This window comes from Mobula hypostoma, chromosome 12, assembly GCF_963921235.1.
Source record: "Mobula hypostoma chromosome 12, sMobHyp1.1, whole genome shotgun sequence".
NCBI lineage: Eukaryota > Metazoa > Chordata > Chondrichthyes > Myliobatiformes > Myliobatidae > Mobula > Mobula hypostoma.
This window is the reverse complement of record NC_086108.1, coordinates 50,052,008-50,071,419: the sequence shown is the minus strand read 5'-3', so window position 1 is coordinate 50,071,419 and position 19,412 is coordinate 50,052,008. Positions and strand designations below refer to the sequence as shown.

Below are 19,412 nucleotides of genomic sequence, written 5' to 3'. Positions count from 1 at the left end.
GATTAGATGTGCTTCAATTCCTACTATTCTAGGTTTGTTGGCTCAATTTAGAAATTTTTCTGGTTACAAATTGAATCTTAATAAGAGTGAATTATTCCCCCTAAATAAGCAGGTACCTATTTATGGACGTTTACCATTTAAATTGGTTACTGATTCATTTATATATTTAGGGATAACAATTACGAAAAAGTATATTTATTTAAAGCTAATTTTTTACCTTTAATTGATCAGATTAAACTTTTGTTTACCAAATGGTCACCAATCTCTTTGTCTTTGATTGGTCGGATTAATGCTATTAAGATGATCATTTTGCCCAAATTTTTACATGTATGTCAATCAGTTCCAATTTTTATCCCAAAATCTTTTTTCGATAACGTAGACTCAAAAATTTCCTCATATATATGGCAGAATAAAAATCCTAGGTTAGGTAAAAGGTATTTACAGAAATCCAAAAAGGAGGGGGGGCTTGCCCTCCCGAATTTCAGATTCTATTATTGGGCAATTAATATTCGATATTTAAAATTTTGGTTACAAGATTTGGATGCATCTTTAAATCCACAGTGGGTAAATCTTGAATGTAATTCATTAAAAGGGTTTTCCTTGGGTTCGGTTTTAGGAACTTTGCTTCCTTTTACTTCTTCCAAATTGTATAAACAAATGAATAATCCAATAGTTAAGCATATTTTACATATATGGTTTCAATTTCGAAGATTTTTTGGGTTTAATCAATTTATTTTAGCAAGTCCTATTATATCTAATTTCCTTTTTCAACCTTCCACTATGGATCAAGCTTACTTTGATTGGAAAACCAAAGGTATAATACGTTTTCATGATTTATTTCTGGATAATTGTTTCATGTCTTTTGATCAACTTTCTAATAAATATAACTTACCCAGATCTCACTTTTTTTAGATATTTACAGATTAGAAACTTTTTAATTACTGTTTCTCCTAATTTTCCACACCCATATCCAATGGACACTTTGGAAAAAATTTTAGATTTAAATCTCTCTCAGAAAAGTGTTGTAGCAATTATATAATATAATTATGAATTTATGTCCTGATGTTTCCAATAAAATTAAAGCTGACTGGGAAAGTGAACTTAACATTATTATACCGATTAAAAAATGGGAAAAAATTCTTCAGCTGGTGAATTCATCCTCTGTGTGTGCTAAACATGTGTTGATACAGTTTACAGTAGTGCACAGGGCTCAGATGTCTAAAGATAAACTATCTCGTTATTATTCTTATACTAATCCTATATGTGATAGATGTCATTCCGAGATAGCTTCTTTAACTCACATGTTTTGGTCATGTCCTTCGTTGGAAAAATATTGGAAAGATATTTTTGACATTATTTCAACGGTTTTGAATATAGACTTACAACCTCATCCAATTACTGCTATCTTTGGATTACCAATGATAGATTCAAATTATCTAACCTCTTCAGCACGTAGGATGATTGCATTTCTTACTCTAATGGCTAGAAGATCCATTTTGCTGAATTGGAAAGAGATTAACCCTCCTACGGTATTTCATTGGTTTTCACAAACTATGGTATGTTTGAATTTGGAAAAAATTAGAAGTGCGGTTTATGACCCTTCCATTAGATTTGAAAAAACTTGGAGGCCATTCACTCAGCATTTTCATTTGATGTAATTTGACCATTTCCAAACTTGTTTTATTTCTCTGTACTGTTGGTTGAGAGGAACGGAGTTGTCGACACTAAGGTTTTCTTCTTTCCCATTTTCAAGTTGTTAGTATTGCCCAAGTCTTTTACTTTAGTTGACTAATTCTGTTTAGTTTAGTTTTTTTTTGGGATGGGGTTTGTTTTTTTTTCTTTTTCATGATTTTTCTTCAGTTTTTTTTTTGCTTTGTATTATTCACTATTATTCTACACGATTGGGAGCTTCGTTAATTTTTACTATTTGGTTTTACAATTACTCATTTTAAATGTAACAATGTATCTCCTACTACTTGCATTTTTGCTTTATGTTTTCATTCTATGAAATTAATAAAAAGATTGAAAAAGAAAGAAAGATGTGCTAAATGGGGAGTGGTATCTTCAACAGAGGAAATAAATGAGACATTCAAGAATTACTTTAAAGAATTGTATACAAGTGGCTCAGTTCCTTCTGAGAATGACTTCACAGATTTTCTTAGTGGATTAGACCTCCCTACGTTGTCATTAGAGGACACCAAAACTCCAGACTCTCCTATTACACTGGATGAGCTACTCAAAGCAGTTAAAGCTACAAATAAGGGCCATACGCCAGGCATAGCTGGCATACCTGTGGAACTTTACCTAGCATTTTGGGATATTCTTGGACCAGTATGGTTAGAAACATTAAATTATGCTTTTGGAAATGGCGCTTTCCATAGAGATCTAAACACAGCCCTGATCACAGTTATACCTAAGCCCGGTAAGCACCCCTTGGAGTGTGTCAATTACTGTCCAATCTCCTTGATAAATGCCAATCTCAAGATATTTTCCAAAGTCTTAGCCAGTAGACTTGAGACAGTAGTTGGGAAAATAATTAGCCCAGATCAAACGGGCTTTATCAAGGGGCGTCTCGCATCTGATAATATTCGTCGGCCCTTACACGTACTGAGTGCAACACATAAAATCCCACCTGCCTGTGGCCTGCTATTTCTAGATGCTAAAAAAGCATTCGATTGCCTTGAATGGTCATATCTTTGGAGAGTTCTAAAAGAATTTAAGTTTGGCGATAAATTTATCAATATGATTCAAACACTGTATGCTAATCCTTCAGCCTGGGTATGTGTGGGAGGAGGTTCCTCAAGAGTTATTTGACATAGGACGGGGCACACGACAAGAGCACCCTTTGTCTCCTTTAATTTTTACTATATCTATTGAACCGCTTGCACATTTAATTAGAAACTCTCCTCAGATCTCCCCTATTACAATAGGTACAACATCACATTCAATATCACTTTACGCTAGTTTATATGGCAAATGTTCAACAAACTCTCCCCTATGTTTTAAAAACACTGGAGCAATTTGGATTTCGTTCAGGATACAAAGTTAATTTGTTAAAATCAGCACTGATGCTGATTAATACAGATAAAAGTAAGGTGTCTCTTCCTCCCCAGATTAAAGTTACAAATGAAGTCCTCTACTTGGGTATTAAAGTTAATACTTCCCTATCACCTGTGACTAAAACAAATTACTCCTTAATTCTGAAAAAAATAGAAGATATTAGTAGATGGAGACAACTGCCAACATCAGTACCGGCCCATATATCGGTCATTAAAATGAACATCTTACCCTGCATTAATTTTATCAGCTCAATGATCCCACTTGCACCTCCAGCCGGAGATTGGCAAAAACTGGACTCCTTACTACGATACTATGTTTGGAATGGTAAAAGACCCAATATAAAATGGTCAGCTCTACAATTCAAAACGTCGAATGGGGGATTGGCATGTCCAAATTTTAAATTGTATCACTGGGCATTTGTATTAAAAAGTCTTAGCTATTGGATGGAGGAGGATAAAGTTTCGTCCTGGAAAAATATAGAACAAGAGCTAATAGCACCAATAAGGTTGAAGGACTTTCTCCTTATACGTATGCCTACCAAAAAAAGTGATTTGTATTACGGTCCAATTTTAACCCATATACCACAAGTGTTTAGAGCAGCAGAAAAATTCCTAAAATTTAAAAGCGTATGGTGCAAGTCATCTCTATTATGGAACAATAATTGTTTTCTATCTGGGGGGAAACCAATCATTAACAGAACTTGGGAGGATAAAGGTATTACTACCCTTCAAGATATTAATGGGGCAAGTACTATCCTTAGCTTTCAAGAACTGATATCTCGATATAATATTGATAAACATTCTCTTTTCTTCTACTTTCAAATAAGATCAGCTTATAAAGCCTACGGCATTCCCTGGGGGTCAGATTTAAAGGACCACCACATTTTAAGTTGGATACAGAGTGCTCCAGGACAGATAGTGTCATATACCCATGATAAATTAAACTCCCAGAATTATATGCCCACATCGGGAATGAAAGCTTGGGATAGGGACATATCTGAATTGGGACAAGATTTAGACTGGGATGCGATTTGGGATAATGCTACCGGTGCTTCGAAAAACCCAAATCATCAGTATATACACTTGAAATTTTGTCATAGAGCATATTTAACACCAAGAATTAGGCATCAAATGGGACTGGTTCCTGACTCTTATTGCTCATTTTGCCCCCATGGAGCCATTGGCTCTTTTATACATGTTGTATGGGAATGTCCAGGGGTTTTTGATTTGTGGAGAAGGTTATCAGTACTCTTACAGAACTAACAGAGGTACAATTACCAATGGACCCCGCTGTACATCTTCTAAATGATGACTCCCACCTTTCTCTTACGGAAAAAACACGCAAAATCTGGCTGGCAGGCCTGACTGCAGCTAAGAAGATTGTAGTCCAGCGTTGGAAACCTCCCCATGATATTTCAAATACTCACTGGCTTCGGAGCTTTTTGGACATTTCTAACCTGGAATTTTCATTAGCAAGAGTAAATGATGCACGACCAAACACAATCATAATGTGGACAAATTTGATATCTAACTTAAAAGATCTTTTGTTAAAATAGGAATGCTTTGTCTGTGTATGTACTACTATTCAGTTGATTGGTGGAGGGGAGAGGGATGGGGAGGTGAGAGGGGTGGAGGGGGGATGATGATGAAGGTTGGGGGGTAGCTGGGTTAAACAGTCAAAATGTAATTGTAGTTGCATTGAATGTAATTTGTTGGTGTTGCAATAAAAAATTAGTAATAAAAAAATGCACGTTCAGAAAGGTACATTTAACAATTCTATGTACGAAGTACAAGGAGGAAAAAAACAAGAAAACTAGCATCAATGCCAGATAAAGAACACAGATGAGTTATCACTTAAGTACTGCAGGACATTCAGTCACTTAAAAGATTTACCAACAAATTTCTTAACTGTGCTAGATCTGAATAAGGAATACTTACTGTTGCCTTTCTTCTAATGCACTCTCCTGAAAGACATTGGGCCTGAGTTTCAGCCAATCCAATGAAACTTTAACTGCTGGCAGAGGGCATTCACCCAAGGCTTCTTTGAGGTTCTCATCCTGCAGTGCACACTTGCACATTACTCCAAGAAAAGACACTGGAGAATTGAATAAGAATAGGGATTTTCACAACTACTTTACTGTGGTAGTCTTCACCTCATTGCATGCAGTATATTTTTAAATAATCACGTTTCTTCAATCAAATAGAAAATGATTTAAATAATTACTTCAACTGGCACAGCAAAGTCCAGGTGTTCCTCACCCGACAACCAATGACAAATGAACAAAAGCTAAAACCAAAAAAACAAATGAACAAAAAGTAAAACCAAGTTATGATGCTACTTACTAAAGAGACCCAGGAGTTGTGTCCAACACAGTAGTTCTTCCTGACTATAGCAATGGTCATCCGATTCAGTACTGAAATCACGCAGATGGTGCAACTCAAACAGATTAATTACTGTGAGGTGTACGAGTTGCTGAGAACTAAATGCCTTCTGAGGAAGAAGTCTCTGAAAATAACAAAATCTAAATCAGAATTATGACCACTGCAGATAACTCCCGAAGAGTAGTGTTTCCAAGCCACAAATTGAAAAAAATTGGCAATCACAAGGGATCAATGTCCTAGAAAAGAGGGTGTGCATTTCATATTGAAACAAGTTATCCAGTATTCAAATTTGATATGAAAACAGAAGAAAATTTAGACCTATTAGCTTTAAAAATTACAATATTACCACACAGAAATTAAACAATATTCATCCAACAAATAGTATCACAAATTGTTTTTGAATTTACCTCCTGAAAAACATAAGATTTGGGACAAAATGTAAGAGTTTCAGAATGATCAGAAGCCAGGTGAAGGTAGTGCAATAGCACATTTTGGGAAACTAGGCCAATTTTCAGTTGTAAGTCTCATTTTCAATGGTTGGAAAGTTGTGAACATTTATGGAGCAAACAGAGGTTATGGGAGGTAGAAGATTATCAGCAACACAAGCAGCAAATTTAGTTATCAAAAGTGGAACAAAAACAAACTGCTGATGCTGTAAATCTCAATTAAAAACAAAAAACATTGGAAATAGTCAGCAGGTTTAAGCAGTATCTCTCTTTTATAAATGTTCCTTTCTAACCCTAACCCAGAAATTCCTTGTTGGATCAGAGGCAACAGTTTCATGACTCTCATCTGCTTGAGTCAGGACTTAAAGTTCTTTTCCAAAGTGGGACAGGGCAGAGGGCTGAATCAAATTTTTAACAACAGATTATTCTGAAGGGAACAGCTGGGATTCAGCTGCTCCCAGAAAGGCCAGTCCCAGTCTTCAGAGACCAAAAGTAAATCCAAGATGTGGTGACTGCCAGTTACCACTACATATATCACTACAGTCTACTGCCAAACTCCCAAGCCCAGCAGTGGAGCTAGATTCCATTACAAATCCCAAGTCTAACACTGGCATAGTAGCAGTCGTCCTATTTGTTTCAAAAGGAATTTACAGCCTTATAGTATAGATGGCAAAAGGAGTAACTTCATTTATTTTTATTCCATAGCAATATTAATATTTTGTGTTTTAAATATTTGACCTTGCAAAATGATTTTAAGTCACTGAAAGCAATGTCATTAGCTTTATAAGCTTCAAGTCAGACAATTTTTTAAAAAAATCGAAGTCTTGAGAGGCTCTACCTTCACCTCTAACTTTGCCACTTGTAAAAGGCTCACATGTCCAAGATACAATGATCAACTCATTCAGCCTTCTGCAATCAACCCAGGTCAAGCAGGCAGCTAGAAGACCTTGAGGCAGCAAGCCAAATCTATTTGAATACAGGTAAACCATTAACCACCAAGCCAAACTTACCAGTGTGAACAAGGAATTTGAAATGAAAATACTGTGGCCCATTCCTCTCAAGTTTTTAAATATTTACACTGGTAACCTCCCAACATTTTAATCTTAACTCAATCTCTCTCCCTTTATATTTCCTTAAATGTTAAGTAAATTGCTCAAACTATTTTGAGACCTTCACTGTCACAAGAGGTAACAAAAAAAAACAGCAAAACATGAATAAATTTCATATCCATAAGTAACAAATAACTTAAACATCAAATTGCCAAAGCATAGTTTCATCGTACCTTGAATTGGTCTTCCAGCTTCTCTCTCAGCATACACAACTTCTCTAAACTTTTAGTCAAATACACATGACCATGGAACTTAATAAAAGCCTTAACGAAGTCAGAAACATTCCACTTAGTCTTCACATCATCACGGCTATATAACAAAAATAAAAAATCGAAGTGTTTGTGTGCATATTTGTGAGGTATATAACCAAGCATTAAAGTTACGGTTACCTCAAATGCAGTGAATACATGATATAGATAGGCTAACCAAAAAGTTTCTTAAATCCCAGGAAAGCCTTCAAATATACTACTGAAAAATACTGCAAAAGGAAATTAGTTATTTTGAAGTAGCTGAAAATATGCATGACCCAGGGATGACTTGGCATTGATTGCACATGAATCTTTTAAATAGAGAATTGCTTAACATAAAATCTATAAAGAAAAATGTCAAGATAATTTCCCCCTTTTTCTTTGTTATTTCAACCCTCTTCACAACCTATTTTTTAAAAATTTATTTTGTGTTCTGCATTTGATTACTATTCTAACTTCAGGGATTGGACTCTGCACCTTTTATCAATACTCTTTTACTTATTGGTTATACACAACATAGTTTGCCATTGTCTAAGTCCCAAGCGTCCTGTAGAGGGAGCCATGACACTTTAACATGCAGTAATTAAATACAAGCAATATTGGAAATTAAAGGAGCAAGTAAAATTCTAACAAACTACATCATTATTCTCTAGTTGCAGTACTTATGCTGCTTCTGAGTGCAATTTTTCTCACCTTTCCAAAGCTTTAGAAAGCGCTTTTTGTAGATTAGTAGAAGCAGCTGGGAATGGAAACTTGACAGCAATACTTCTGCAATAGTAGAAAATGGTAGTAAGGTGATCACCTTTAGAGGAAGCCAGAATTGCCAGCTGATTGTATGGTTGACCTGAAAGAGTGACATATTGTAATTTAAATACTTCATTAAATTCACTAAGTTTGCAATTAGGTTATTAAACCCATTCTTGTACTGTCAAATCCACTAGTACTTGACATATGGTAGACAATCTTCTTTCTCAATCTATGCCTATTATATACTTTTGTACTGTCCTTCAAATCTTATTTTAACTTCAAATTAGGAATTGTTATAAACACTGGATTTAAAAAATCTTTAAAATTGTTTTAAATCTGTACTTTCTTAAAATAATTATTCCACTCAATCCGAATTCTCGCTGGTAGACTTGACCTTTAACCACTTCTCTTTTGGTAGACAATTGGCTTTTGATATTTGCCAATAACTTTTAACCGTCCTGAAGAAGGGTCTCAGCCTGAAATCTCAACTGTTTATTAATTTCTGTAGACGCTGTCTGACCTGCTGTTCCTCCAGCATTATGTGTATGTTGCTTTGGATTTCCAGCATCTGCAGAATTTCTCGTGTTTACCATAGATAGGACAAACTCAGCATGGTTTCCTTAAGGGAAAATCTTGCCTGACAAACCTGTTGGAATTCTTTGAGGAGATTACAAGTAGGATAGATAAAGGGGATGCAGTGGATGTTGTATATTTGGATTTTCAGAAGGCCTTTATCAAAGTGCCACACATGTGGCTGCTTACCAAGTTAAGGGCCCATAGCACTGCAGGAAAATTATTGGCGTAGTTAGAGAATTGGCTGATTGGTAAGAGGCAGTGCGTGGCAATAAAAGGATCCTTTTCTGGTTGGCTGACAGTGACTAGTGGTGTTCCACAGGGGTTGGTGTTGGGACCGCTTCTTTTTATGCTGTATATCAATGATTTAGATGATGAAATAGATGGCTTTGTTGCCAAATCTGCAGGTCATACGAAGACTGGTGGAGGGGCAGGTAGTGTTGAGGAAACAGGTAGACTGCAGAAGGACTTGAACAGATTAGGAGAATGGGCGAGAAAGTGGCAAATGAAATACAATGTTGGAAAATGCATGGTCATGTACTTTGGTAGTAGAAATAAATGGAGAATGTGAAATAAAAGGGAAGAAAATCCAAAAACCTGAGATGCAAAGGGACTTGGGAGTCCTTGAGCAGAACACCTTAAAGGTTAACGTGCAGGTTGAGTCAGTGGTGAGGAAGGCAAGTGCAATATTAGCATTCATTTCAATAAGTCTCGAATACAAGAGCAGGGATGTGATACTGAGACTTTATAAGGCACTGGTAAGGCCTTGTCTTCAGTATTGTGAACAGTTTTGGGCTCATCTAAGATGTACTGGCACTGGAGAGAGTTCACAGGAGATACACAAGGATGATTCCAGGAATGAAAGGGTTATTACACGAGGAACGTTTGATGGCTTTGGGTCTGTACTTGGTGGAATTTCGAAGGATTGCGGGCGGGGGGCGGGCACAGAATCTCATTGAAACCTTTCGAATGTTGAAAGACCTAGACAGAGTAGATGTGGAAAGGATGTTTACCATGGCGGGGATGTCCAGGACAAGAAGGCACAGCCTCAGGATAGAGGGGCGTCCATCTCGAACAGAGATGCGAGAAATTTCTTCAGCCAGAGGCTGGTGAATTTGTGGAACTTATTACCACAGGCAGCTGTGGAGGACAGATCGTTGGATGTGTTTAAGGCAGAGCTTGATCTGTTCTTGATTGGACATGGCATCAAAGGTTACAGGGAGGAAGCTGGAGAGTGTGGGTGAAGAGGGGAAGAAAAAGATCAGCCATGACTGAATGGCAGAGTAGACTCGATAGGCCGAATGGCCTAATTTCTGCTCCAATATCTTATGGTCTAAATGTCAATTTTAAATAAGAACCAAAATTATATAGTGGATATATGAAGCAAACAAACAGAAAACAAAAAAGTGTGTATTTCAACAGAATATTTCAGTTAACATGGCAACGCTAAAGAAAAAAATCTGTACATTAAACATCAGTGTATCGAATGTCTTCACAGATGTTAGCTGTACTACCATTGAGTTTAAGCCGCTTTTAAAATATCTAATATCAGACTTAACTATCACCTACACAGACAAGAATGCACTGTGGTAATCTAGGATTCTTTATTAAGAAATAGATTTTCCTATTCTGTTGCTATCTCAACAAATGGAAAACACTTGAATTTATTTCCTATGTAAAATGCATCATGCCAAATTTGAAAATGTCGTATCTTGCAAAAAGTTCAAGTGTAAGGCTCACTTGTAACACCAGTATTTCCTTTAAATCAAGCACAAGTTTGTGGTGTTCAAGTGAAAACCCTGATGTGAAATGCAAAACATCACCATGACAAGCAAGGGAATTAACTCCTGTTTAAGAGGTTTGAACATGAAGTCTAATTGTGACTGATTAGCTTACACAAGTATTGGCTTTTTCATTCATAAACAAAAACCTGCCAAGGAAATAAACTTGATTCCAAATCATTCACCGAGGGAACAATAAAGTGTCATTATTGTCTTGTGTTTTCTAATCAGATAATTTCTCTCTGCTTTATATAGATAATCCAGTAACAAACAAGAGAAACTCTGCAGATGCTGGAAATCCAAGCAACACACACAAAATGCCTGCCTGCTGAGTTCCTCCAGCATTTTGTGTGTGTTGCTTATTATAGGTAATGCCTGAATCTGGGAAGTAACCCTAGTTGCACAAATTATAACAATGCATACAGTACATATCCAATTAACCAATGGCTGAAAATGGATCACCCAAAGAATAGGCATGGTAAAAGCACTGTAACATGAAGATTACAGTACTAAAGACAATAAACAATTAAAACTAATAATGGAATTGGAAAAGCCAAAATCTTTTGATTGTCTTAATCACTGATCTCTACCCTGAGCCCAAGCAAGATGCTGCATCACAGAAGGTGTCAAAAAGTTCCACACCTCATAGACTGCTCACATCAAAAAGGTGGAAGAAAATGGCCAGATCCTTAATCCAAGAATTACTGCTTTTGTAGCACACAGTGGGCAAATTTGAATTGGAACACTAAATTAGTAGTAAATATATGTTGAACTAAATTGCTACAGTAACTCCTTAAATCCAATGCATATGTCCACAAGACAGCTCTGTCGTTTCCCCCAATGATAATCTGCATCATGATTACTGAACACAGTCTAGCAGAGTAACAGGCCCTTCAGCCTAGGATGCCAATTTACACTCATCCCGTCAGCCTGTACATGTGATATTCCTCCATTCCCTACCCATTTGTGTGCCCTTCTATGTCTCTTAAATATTGCTATCATATCCACTTTCACCACTTCCACTGACAGTATATTCCAGGCATTCAATACTGAATAAGAAATCTTGACTCAAATTTCATTTAAATTTTCCCCTTTATCTTAAAGTTATACCCACTAGTATCTGACATTGGGTAGACATTAGTTTTCCCACAATCTATGCCTCTATATATTTTTATCACATCACCACTAAACCTCGTAGGCTCTACAGAAAACAAGGAGACACAACAGACTGCAGATGCTGAAAATCTAGAGGAATTCAGTGGGTCAGGTAGCATCTATGGAGGCAAATGGACAGTTGACATCTCGGTTGAAGATGCTTTATTAGGACAGGAAAGAAAGAGGGGAGATGACCAGTATTATAAGATAGTGTGAAGGGGTGAATCCAGGTGAGGGGGTTGGGGGTGAAAAGCAGGTGACATAGGGGGAGTGTGAGAATGATGCAAGAAGCTGCTAGGTGGAAGTGAAAAAGGGCTCAATGTGGTGGGATCTGATAAGAGAGGACGGCAGACCTCGAAATAAGGGAAGGGGGTAAAGAGAGAAACAATGGGAGGAATGTATGGTTGGTAGGCAGAAGGAGAGAATGGGGAAGGGGAAAGAAATAGGATGAAGGGGCGTCAAGGGAAAAATAAAGAAGAGAGGGGAATGATGACCAAAAGTTAGAGAAATTTATGTTCATGCAGTCTAGTTAGAAACTGTAAGAGGCTGGTCCAACTTCTTTTAACAGCTAATACCTTCTATCCAGACAACATCCTGGTGAGCCTCTTCTGTTCCCTCTCCAAAGCTCCCACAAACTTCCTTTAATGCAGTTATTGTAACTGCACACAGTACCTGCCAACGGTCACAGCCGAAACATCAACTGTACTTCTTCCCATAGATGCTGGCTGGCTTGCTGAGTTCCTCCAGCATTTTGTGTGTGTTCACAGAACTCTAAATGTGGCTGAAACAAACTTCATACAGCTGCCACATGATTTCTTTGATCTTTATACTCACCATCTCAACCAATGAAGGCAAGCATGCTGTATGCCTTTACCACCTTTTCTACTTGTGTTGCCACTCTCAGGAAGCTATGAACTCAAATCCCATGATTCCTCTACATTAATGCTTTGAAGGATCTTGCCATTAAGTATATACTTTTCTCTCTGTCCTCATTTCCAACTGATCTATTTCCTGGTGAATGCTTTGACAACCTTTCTCACTATCTAGAACTCTGATCATTTTTGTTTCATCTGTAAACTTAGATCTATATATCATTCATATTTTGCCCATCTGGATATTATTTATCTATCTCACAAACAGAGGTTCTAACTCAGATTCTTGCAAAACACCACAGTCACAGGCCTCCAGTCAGAAAAGCACATTTCCACTTCTATCCTCTGTCTTCTATGGCTAAGCCGAGTTTGAATTGAATCTATCAAGTGGATTCCAATATGAGGGACCTTGTCAAATACCTTACTGAGCTACATATAGAAACCTTTTACTGTCCTACCTTCAATCAGATTGGTCACCTCTTCAAAAACTAAATCAAATTTCTAAGATGTGACCTGCACTATACAAAGCCCACAAGACCATAAAATATAGGAGCAGAATTAGGCCATTTGGCCCATTGAGTCTGCTCCAAGATATCATCATGGCTGATTCATTTTCCCTCTGAGCCTTCTCCATGTATCCCTTCAAGCTTTGACTAATCAAGAATTTATCAACATCGGCCATAAATTTACCCAATGACTTGGCCCCCACAGCCACCTGTGTCAGTGAATACCACAGATTCACCCCTCTCTGGCTAAAGAAACTCCTCCTCATCTCTATTCTAAAAGGACACCCCTTAATCTGAGAATGTGCCCTCTGGTATTAGACTCCCCCACCATAGGAAGCATCCTCACTCTATTGTGGACTTTCAACATTTGATAGGTTTTAAATGAGGTCACCTCTCATGCTGACCATCTCTGATAAACCCATGTTTTTCCAAACGAGAACAAATTGTATCCCCAAGAATTCTCTCCAATAGCTTTTCTGCCACTGTTCCAAGGCTCACTGGCCTGGTATTTTTTGGTTCCAGAATATAAACAAGTTACTGATCAGTATTTAAAAAGAAGTGCACCTTACCATTTGAAGGAACAAGTTGAGCTGCATGTCTGTAGTAAGACTCAGCCTGACTAGTCTGATTCCTGTATCGAGCTGTGGAGTAAAGGTGTGGATATATCAGAGGTAGACATCTTTAACGTTCAATCAAATATGCCTCACCCCAACTGAGTTTCTTGCTTATTTTCTTTCCATTCATATATTTTCCACTCAAGAATTGGAGCCCTGTCACTCACAGAAATGTTATTGTTTTACTTACTCACTGTCAAATTTATTTCATGATAAACTCAAATAAATCAAAGGATTATGCTAATTATTGCACTAGAATGAAGAGATCATGAGCCAGTTGATTAGACAGAATGAACTATTTCTAACTAAAGATATTAGAGGAAATCTGTAACAAGGTTTTCTTCAAACATGATGATAAGCACATTTATTCCAATATCATTAATCTCCCTGGTTGTTTCAATACCACCCTCTTCTTTAGCACACCTATAAAGCCCACATGTAACTTCAGTAGCTATTCAGAAAAAAATGGATTTTTTTTTTCCAGGTACAAATTATAATCTCTAAAATCAAGAAAGTTTGAAACCTAAGAGGAATGCTGGTACAAAAGAAAAATTGTACTGTTCTCTTCAGTTATCCAAATCCAGGATAAAGTAAATCTCAGCCAGGCTGTACACCGAGAAAGCTCTTGACAGGTTTCACCTCTAGCTTGGACAACATGGCATCCAGAGAGTATGGAGTTGTTTGATGAGATGTAAGAATGGGCTAAGTGTACTCAGCAAGGAACAGCATGACCACTTAGGCCATTCTTAGTATACAGCATCTTAACTTAACTTAAACCGCAGGCTAACATTAAATTTATTACTCAGTAACTATCTACTGTTCTACAGAATCACACAGAACCAATTAACAACAGAATTATGAGTGCTTTGTCAAGCAGATTACTGTAGAAAAAGAAAGATGTTTCATATGCTACCATCATAATTGTAAATGATCATTCAGTTTTGATCTAAATATTTAGTTCAAAATAAATATATTACTTAAGAGTACTAGATTTCCTCAAAGATTAAGAAAAAGATTGGATGAAGACCAAACAAATGGTAATTAAAATGTGGAATAAGCCCCCACACTTAAAGTTCTTCAGCTTCAATGTTGGAAGGTAGACTGACAATACATAGCTTTCGCAGTGTATTTAGACTGCAGTGGCATCCTTGGCAAATTTGGTTTATATTTGCCAACTAAATATAGTATATTTATGTTCCCTAACTTTTAAAAAAGTGACAAAACAGCAAAATAAACTTTCACATAGGTAATACTAGATCAAGGCAGCGCAACAGCAGGTTGTAAATATCTGAGTTTAACTGCACATCCAACTCGTTCATGAAACTGTTCTTCCATTGCCACATGGGGGTAAGGTATTGGTGTGGGTGGAGAATTGGTTAGCAGACAGGAAGCAAAGAGTGGAAATAAACGGGACCTTTTCAGAATGGCAGGCGGTGACTAGTGGGGTACCGCAATGCTCAGTGCTGGGACCCCAGTTGTTTACAATATATATTAATGACTTGGATGAGGGAATTAAATGCAGCATCTCCAAGTTTGCGGATGACACGAAGCTGGGTGGAAGTGTTAGCAGTGAGGAGGATGCTAAGAGGATGCAGGGTGACTTGGATAGGTTGGGTGAGTGGGCAAACTCATGGCAGATGCAATTTAATGTGGATAAATGTGAAGTTATCCACTTTGGTGGCAAAAATAGGAAAACAGATTATTATCTGAATGGTGGCCGATTAGGAAAAGGGGAGGTGCAACGAGACCTGGGTGTCATTATACACCAGTCATTGAAAGTGGGCATGCAGGTACAGCAGGCAGTGAAAAAGGCGAATGGTATGCTGGCATTTATAGCGAGAGGATTCGAGTACAGGAGCAGGGAGGTACTACTGCAGTTGTACAAGGCCTTGGTGAGACCACACCTGGAGTATTGTGTGCAGTTTTGGTCCCCTAATCTGAGGAAAGACATCTTTGTCATAGAGGGAGTACAAAGAAGGTTCACCAGATTGATTCCTGGGATGGCAGGACTTTCATATGAAGAAAGACTGGATGAACTGGGCTTGTACTCGTTGGAATTTAGAAGATTGAGGGGGGATCTGATTGAAACGTACAAGATCCTAAAGGGATTGGACAGGCTAGATGCGGGAAGATTGTTCCCGATGTTGGGGAAGTCCAGAACGAGGGGTCACAGTTTGAGGATAGAGGGGAAGCCTTTTAGGACCGAGATTAGGAAAAACTTCTTCACACAGAGAGTGGTGAATCTGTGGAATTCTCTGCCACAGCAAACTGTTGAGGCCAGTTCATTGGCTATGTTTAAGAGGGAGTTAGATATGGCCCTTGTGGCTACAGGGGTCAGGGGGTATGGAGGGAAGGCTGGGGCGGGGTTCTGAGTTGGATGATCAGCCATGATCATAATAAATGGCGGTGCAGGCTCGAAGGGCCGAATGGCCTACTCCTGCACCTATTTTCTATGTTTCTATGTTTCTATAAACACCAACAAGCCTCACCATTATTTAAATCCAGCCTGCTTTTAAAAGCAAATCCTCAAGGTATGTCAGTAAGGAAAGTCAATATATTTTAATGAAAGCAATATCTTTCTTTTTTGATACGTTACTAATCTTTCAAAACTCTGTGCAAATAAGCAGATGCTAAACATAATTTACCAGTTTCCTCAGTGATACCCCAGCAGTCAGCTTACAGCATCAGTTGATATTCACACAACCTCTGCTGTATGCCCTGGAATGGCCACAAGTTGGCTGATCTCCCAAAAGAAGGGCTTTGGTATCAAGGAAGAGTGATATTAGCAACATCAGCAAACTCAAAGGTTTGTCTGCTAAACACACAGAAGTACTAAAATTAGCTCCAGAAAATCTGTCTATGTTCCCAACTCAAACACAGGGAAGTGGTTATGCACAAGAAGAAACAAAACTTCACCACTGTGATGATAACATTGCTTTTACATTAAACTAGAGCCTGGCAGAGAACTGCACTGTGCTAAAAATACTATTTTGATTTTTCTGGTCATAAATTTAGAATGGAGTTAGGTTTGTATAAAGTGTCAACATTATCAAAGAACTCTTAAACAAGCATTTCTCTAGGTGACATACCTATGTCTCCAAGATGTACAAGGCAGTGCTGGCAGATATATGAGCAAGAGCTGGGTTGGGGTTTCACAATTCCACTTGTGCTGCATTGTTTATTGCTGATGATTCCAAGCTGTGAAGATTTAACACGGCAAGGGAGGTCCACATTGAACACTGTGCACAACTCTTGCAGCAGCTATAATGAAACAAAAAAAAATAAATTCCCAAATCACACTTAAAAGATGTCTTTTTAGAATGTTACACAGACCAACTCAAATTTGGTTTTATTAACTAACTTGGGCTACTATGAAGGACTAAATATCTGAATAAATTTTCAACATTTTGTGAACTCACCTGTGTGTAAAAGCCACTAGCTGCCTCTAAGAAGAGTGAAAGGTTGGCCTGTACCTCACTGCGGTTAGGATTGGCTCGGTTCTTGGCCTGACCCTGTAGTGTTGTAATCTGATTTTTGAAGGCATGGTTCCAGCTACAGTGAATAACAGAACTATTACTACAAGTCAAGCTTGAGTATATTACTCTAGCATACCCAAGTACATCTTTTGAAAAAAGAACTTCAAACAAAACCTCAAAACTTTTCAATAAGGTTGCATTTTATAAAGTTCATTTGCATATTATTTAGATCCAAAACCCATTGATATACATAAAGCCAAAACAATATTAAAAATCTCAGACTCAGCTAATTTAAAAAAAAAACTTGCTAGTTCTCTGGTACCTTTATAAAAACCTTCACTGTTTCTCAATACGCCGACATAGAATAATGGAGGAAAATAACTATTGGAATGCAGTTGAGATGAAATGAAGAGGCCTGAATGGCCTTGAGTTACAGCTATTGGTGATGTCAAGGAATATAATGCAAACCATTTCCTAATTTTACATAATCAGCTTCTATATTCCTTTTTAATCCTCAATATTTTATTTTAACATTAAAGATATCATAAATTACACCCTTTATTCATACAACACAATATATAAAATAATACTTACTATCACAATGAAAGTAAATGAAAAATAGACAATCAGTCCAAATCAGTACTCAATTCATTATTCACATGATTTGAATCAGGACAAATGGAAATATATTGAGCCTTCCCACAAGCCACATTGTTTTTTTTTTGAAAAAAAATCATTTACAAGATTTAGGCATATGATACACATCCCCAATTGTCCTTGTACTAAATGAATTAAGAGGCCGTTTCAGAGAGCAGTTAAAACAATCATATAAAGGTTAGGATCCTTAGGGGATTGTCTTGCAACAATCCAATACTTGTTACAGTAATTTTTACTGATACTGTTAGTTTTTAATTCCAAATTTATTTCATTATTTGCATTTAAATTTCCAAGTTTGTGTTAGGATTCAAACTCATGACTCTACAGTCTAGGTGAATGTCACTGATACAAATCAGGTAACCATACTTTTGGCAATCATACCCTCAAAATAAATTGTATTTAATCCAACACGAAATTAAAATAAAGCTGGTGAAAGCTGGAATATGACTGATTAATCAAGACCAAAAAAAGTTTCTGAAGAAAAAACTGGATTCAGGTAAACTGGATTCATAAAAATATTTCTTTCTGGTGCATGCAATTATAAATTTAAGTTCATATGCACCACCAAGATATATAAATAATTAAATGCAAACTTGATCAAAACTACTTTACCAATGCAAGATCATGGAAACAATAATTGAGTTGAGAGCAAGTGACTTACAAGTCCCATAGTACTGCTCTTTGAAAACTGATTTTGTATTCATTTCATTCACCTTCTACATGAACTCTGTAAATTACAAGCTGCCTAATCAAAAAAAAATGGCAAGCTGTTCCTTTCTTCCGGAGTTCATCAAATGCAACAAGAAGCAATGAAACCTTCCACTTGCTACTGAAACTGTTTAGTTTAACATTAGAGCTTTGATAATCATTAACACAAAACTGTGTTAGTTTGTTCTTACTAAAATATTTGGTTTATTGATATATAGCTAGTCACCTAAAAATCAGCAGCAACACTCACAGTAACTTAGACAAATCACTGTTTTATTTTCAGGACATTCTCTTCATACTTTGTTGACTAATAAACTGAAATTCTGTTTAAAACTGACCTGCTTGCTTTGTGTAATCTCAGAGGGCAACAATGTTTACAACTTAAATGCTAGCCGCAAATTCTCAGTCCAGGGTCACTGAAAGTAAGTGTGAGTTCTGCCCTTTAAGCTTATACATAAATGAGCAAAGGCAAGCTAATCATTCATGTAACTCTTAACATCCAAGTGAAAAGCTCTCATGGGCAAAGCAAAGTAAGGTGATAAAATGCATGAAAAGACCAGACTTTTTCTGCCAACCTCTTCTGCGTGCCCACTGTGCTCCAAGCGAGGAAGCCTGGAGCACATCCTCAGCAGCTGCGCAAGGGCACTTGGTGAGGGACGGTACAGGTGGAGGCATGATCAAGTCCTGAAGACCATCGCTGAAGCCATCAGCGCAGGAGTTGAGTGGGCGAAGTGATCCTGACCCTCCAAGCAGACCATTGCCTTTGTCAGAGCTGGGGAGCAGCCAATACCTGCCAAAAGAACATCTGCAGGCATCCTGACCTCTACAAGGGACTGGCAGCTGTTGGTGGACCTCGAACGGCAGCTGAGGTTCCCCAACCATATCGTAGCCACCATCCTGCGACCAGACATTGTCCTAGTGTCTGAGTCTACTAAGCAAGTGGTGCTGCTGGAGCTGACAGTCCCATGGGAAGATCGCTTGGAGGAGGCCTTTGAAAGGAAGCTCTCCAAGTACGCAGGACTGGTCAGCAACTGTCAGCAGGCTGGATGGAGAGCGAGGTATCTCCCAGTGGAGGTTGG

At 37.6% G+C, this 19,412-nt stretch overlaps 1 protein-coding gene across 3 annotated transcripts in view; it reads right to left on the bottom strand.

The window, feature by feature from the left end:
- Positions 1-19,412, bottom strand: part of smg7 (SMG7 nonsense mediated mRNA decay factor) — a 152,749-nt gene that overhangs the window by 91,947 nt on the left and 41,390 nt on the right. For all 3 annotated transcript variants that reach the window (XM_063064048.1, XM_063064051.1, XM_063064049.1), the window contains exons 4-10: positions 16,912-17,044; positions 16,582-16,753; positions 13,448-13,519; positions 7,938-8,088; positions 7,170-7,305; positions 5,403-5,565; positions 4,998-5,154 (exon numbers count right to left, since the gene is read on the bottom strand). In XM_063064048.1, coding sequence (XP_062920118.1) covers positions 4,998-5,154; positions 5,403-5,565; positions 7,170-7,305; positions 7,938-8,088; positions 13,448-13,519; positions 16,582-16,753; positions 16,912-17,044 — 984 coding nt within the window. The remainder of the gene's footprint in view (positions 1-4,997; positions 5,155-5,402; positions 5,566-7,169; positions 7,306-7,937; positions 8,089-13,447; positions 13,520-16,581; positions 16,754-16,911; positions 17,045-19,412) is intronic.